Source organism: Trichechus manatus, unplaced genomic scaffold (genome assembly GCF_000243295.1).
Source record: "Trichechus manatus latirostris isolate Lorelei unplaced genomic scaffold, TriManLat1.0 scaffold00088, whole genome shotgun sequence".
Lineage (NCBI taxonomy): Eukaryota > Metazoa > Chordata > Mammalia > Sirenia > Trichechidae > Trichechus > Trichechus manatus.
In genome coordinates, this window is record NW_004444024.1 from 1,124,156 (window position 1) to 1,127,904 (window position 3,749).

At 61.5% G+C, this 3,749-nt stretch overlaps 1 protein-coding gene across 1 annotated transcript in view; it reads right to left on the minus strand.

The window, feature by feature from the left end:
- Nucleotides 1–3,611, minus strand: part of PHOX2A (paired like homeobox 2A) — a 3,983-nt gene extending 372 nt beyond the window's left edge. The window contains exons 1-3 of the mRNA XM_023736486.1: nt 3,392–3,611; nt 1,127–1,314; nt 1–150 (exon numbers count right to left, since the gene is read on the minus strand). The exon at nt 1–150 is cut by the window's left edge and continues 372 nt beyond it. Coding sequence (XP_023592254.1) covers nt 1–150; nt 1,127–1,314; nt 3,392–3,611 — 558 coding nt within the window. The remainder of the gene's footprint in view (nt 151–1,126; nt 1,315–3,391) is intronic.
- Between the last annotated feature and the right edge of the window lie 138 nt (nt 3,612–3,749).

Genomic DNA, 3,749 nt, shown 5'->3' on the forward strand with positions numbered 1-3,749 from the left:
CGTGGGGCTGCACGTGGACTCCTTGGAGTCGTCGTCCTCTGACGAGCAGCGCGCCTCGCCCTTTTTAGTGCCCGCCGCACCCGCCGCGCCTTTGGCGCTGGCCGCTCGCTCTTGTTTTCGAAACTTGGCCCGGCGGTTCTGGAACCAGACCTGCGGGCACAGGGAATGGTCAGCCGGGTCGAGAGTCGGAGAGGCAGGGGTTCAGCCTCGGACCGCAAGCTGTTTGTAGGACCTCTGTCCGGAAGGGGCCGAGGCCGTCTCCACGCAAGGGGAGACCCACAGCCGTCCGAGCATAGGCCGCTCAACCCTCCCCCACTCGGCCAGTAGCCCCCTTCGTCTCCCTGCTCCTCTCCCCTGCTCCAGCTGACCCTTCCCCCAGGTCCCTAGGATCTTCCCCTTTGGGATCCGCTCATTGGCAGATCCCGCTGCCTCCATTGTTCTCAGTCTCCTGGGAGGGACTCCGGCTCTCCTCGTCACCCTCAGCCCTGCCCCTCTATCCTCAATTTTAGGAAGTTCCAGGAGTTCCCGCCTGGAGTGCCCAGGGTCCTGGAGAGCGGGTTAGGACTCCAGGGGAAACCTTTTTTCTCCAGACCTCCAGCACAGGAGGGCCGGCTGAACAGTTGTACTCGTGTACTCTGGATTTGTACAGATAGACAAAGAGTCCGCCTGCTCTGGCTCTCCTTGACCCTGAGCCTACCCCAAGTCCAGGCTTCCTCAAACCCAGAGGTTTCACAGTTGTAGAACTGAGGCGGGGGCGTGGACACGCTGACCGGCCTGCGCCCCGCAGGGCTCGGTTCTGAGGCTGCCTAGGGTCACCCTTCCAACCACTCGGCCTCGGTCTTGGCTTCTCAAGTCCTCACGGCCCTACGAGGGAGACTGAGGGGGAAATCTAAGCGAGCTAGTGTGGGGCCAATCGGCTCGAGGCAGCCTATCTTCTTCTGCCCAGCTTCCCCCGGACTGCACGCTGGTCTCTGGCTCTGAGCTCCCCACCTCTAAGCAGCACTTGCCCCGTGGCCTGGTGAGGTCCCTTTGTCCGGCGAGCACCCCAAACGTCTGGCACTAACCTCCCATTCCCAGCCCGCCCCCCCACACACACTCCTATACACACACGTGCGTGTGCACGCACCTGCACGCGAGCCTCGGTGAGGTCGATCTTGAGCGCCAGCTCCTCGCGCGTGTAAATGTCGGGGTAGTGGGTCTCGGCGAAGACGCGCTCCAGCTCCTTGAGCTGTGCGCTCGTGAACGTGGTGCGGATGCGCCGCTGCTTGCGTTTCTCATGCAGGCCCGACGGCTCCGGGAAGAACTTGTAGGGCACTGCGGATGTGTGCAGGAGGAAGCCAAGGGTGGGGGCGGGGAGGCGTGAGGGGCTGAGTTCAGTCCCTGGGTTCTTCCTGGGTTGGGGGGATGGACACTGCCTCCCACCCCCACCCCCACCCCTGGCCTGGCCCCTAGGTCTCGTCCTCTCAGCTTCAGACAGAGGACCCCTAGCCCTAGCTCGAAGGAGCCGGCGGCGTGAAGGTGGTCAGGGAGCGCGCGGGGAGATCTGGGGCCCAAGAGCTGCCACAACTGAACCAGAATCCGACCCTCCCGACCGGTCGTCGGCCACCCGTCCTAGTCGGTCCACTCCCAGCCAGTCCACCTGCCGCTCCGATCCTCCCCTTCTTATGTCTCTCCCTTCTCCTGTTCCCGGTCTGCCCGCCCCACTTCAGGTCTTGCTGCATCCACCTGGGTGTCATCATCCAGTCTCCCCGTTAGCCAGTCCTGGGCCACTGCCGACTGAGACTCTCCTGCCCCAGACTACTTTCAGCCTTGCCACGGGCGCTCTGGGAGTAGGAATTTGGCCCCCTCTACCTTGCCCTTCCATATATCTCCTTCCAAGGCCTACCTCACACCCATTCCTGGTTCCCATTCTCCTCCAGGTGTCCCCCTCCCGCTTCCATCTCATCCCCATCTCTCTTCAACTTTCCCCTTCTGGACCGCTCTTCTTTCTGTGCCCCTTGAGAAAGGTCCGTATTTCTCCTCACTCAGGTTTGTCCATCTTCCCTTCACCCTTCTTCCCTTCAGGCCCTTCTCTCCGCCTCCTATCACCCCAAAGGCGCCCCACCCCTCCTTCTCTTCCTAATCCCCATCCCAGTCCCCATTGCTCCATCAATAGTGTTTCTGACACTCTCTCCCCGTCTCTATCTCCAACTCCCATTTATGTCTCTATATTTTCTAGGGGTCCCCAATCTCCATCTTTGTCCCACCTCACCAGGTCCCCATCTCCCCTAATCCTTGTCTCCAACACCCCATTCCTATCTTTATCTTCCCCATCTCTGTCTCTAATTTTCCTTGGTCCCCACCCTCCATAATTCCTTTCACCATTACCTTGTTCTTATCTCCATCTCCCCAGCCCTGGGTCCCCATTTCTCCCAGCCTCCTCAGTCTTCCCATCTCTGCTTCCACTCCCCAATCCTGGTCCTTATCTGGCCCAGGTTCCCCAGTCTGACCAACCCTATTCCAGTCTATGCCCCTATCTCTCTGGTTCTCATCTCTCCAAATTCAGCTGTCTAGTTTTCTCCTTGGGTCCGGCTGGTCTTCCCAAGAGGAAAAGAGACTGGGTGGGGCAGGCTGGAACTCTTTCACCAGAGAACTGGGGATGGCTGAGGGGCTCCATGAGGATGAGGGTTCAGTGAGGATGGGGACTTGGATCAAAGGGCTTGGGGATGTCAGAGGCTGCTTCTGGGTTCTGCAGGACTCTAATTGGGAGAGACTCCAAGGGGAATGGGGAAATGCAAGGGGCTTAAGGATCTGGGCCCCATTTTCTGCAGAGTGGGCCATGGCATGGGTTCTGGTGAAAGTGGCACAGGAGAATCTGGGCCCCGGTAGGATGGAGTCAAGACAGGGCAGGAGTGGCAAGAGGGGCCTGATGGCACAGGGGCTCTAGGAAGGTTTCCATCTGGACAGCTTAGCTGCCATAGGGGTCCTTGCTGGAGGTCTAGCATGATGTGCGGCAGGGGTGTAAGGATGGGGGTCTGATTAGGCTGAGGTGGGAGGCTCTTTTGAGAATACCAGGGGTGGAGAGATCTGGTGGTTAGTCTTTGCAGGTGGGGAGTGGAGGGCCTGTGAGGGGCCTCGGGCGGGAGGGGGGATTTATTCCCTTGACCTGTAGGGCAGGGGATAGGGATATGGCAGCGAGAAAGAGGAGCGGGAAGGATGAGAGGCTGGGGCTGATCCTGCTGAGGAGAAACCTGTTGTACAGGGGAACTGTGGGTCCCGCGAGGCGCGGAGGGTCTGACCAGGGCAAGGATAGGGGCGGCAGTGGAAAACAGTCGCAATCACCTGCCGAGTAGGGCAAGGGCTGGGGGGTACGCAGGATTTGGAGGGAGGGTTGGACCGGGGCAGTGCTCACCTGCTGAGTAGGGCGCGGGCTGGTGGTGGTCGCGGAGGGCGCCAAGCGCGCAGTTGGAGGAGCTGAGCGCGGGGCAGGGTGGCCCCGCCGCGGGGAATGCGGGCCGCAGGGGGCTGTACTGGAAGCCGCCGGGCTGGCTGCAGGCGCCGAAGTCGCCGTAGGCGGACGCCTCCATGGCCGCCACGCAAGAGTCGTACGAATTGAGGTAGGAGTAGTCCATCGGCCCGGGGGGCGGGGGCGGGGGCCGGGCTGGGCCGGGATGGGTCTGGGTCGGGATTCCGGTCCGCGTGGGGGTCAGGATGGGGGCCCAGGAGCCTATGCTGAGGACGCGAAGCCAGCTCTGAGCGCCCGCCGAGTC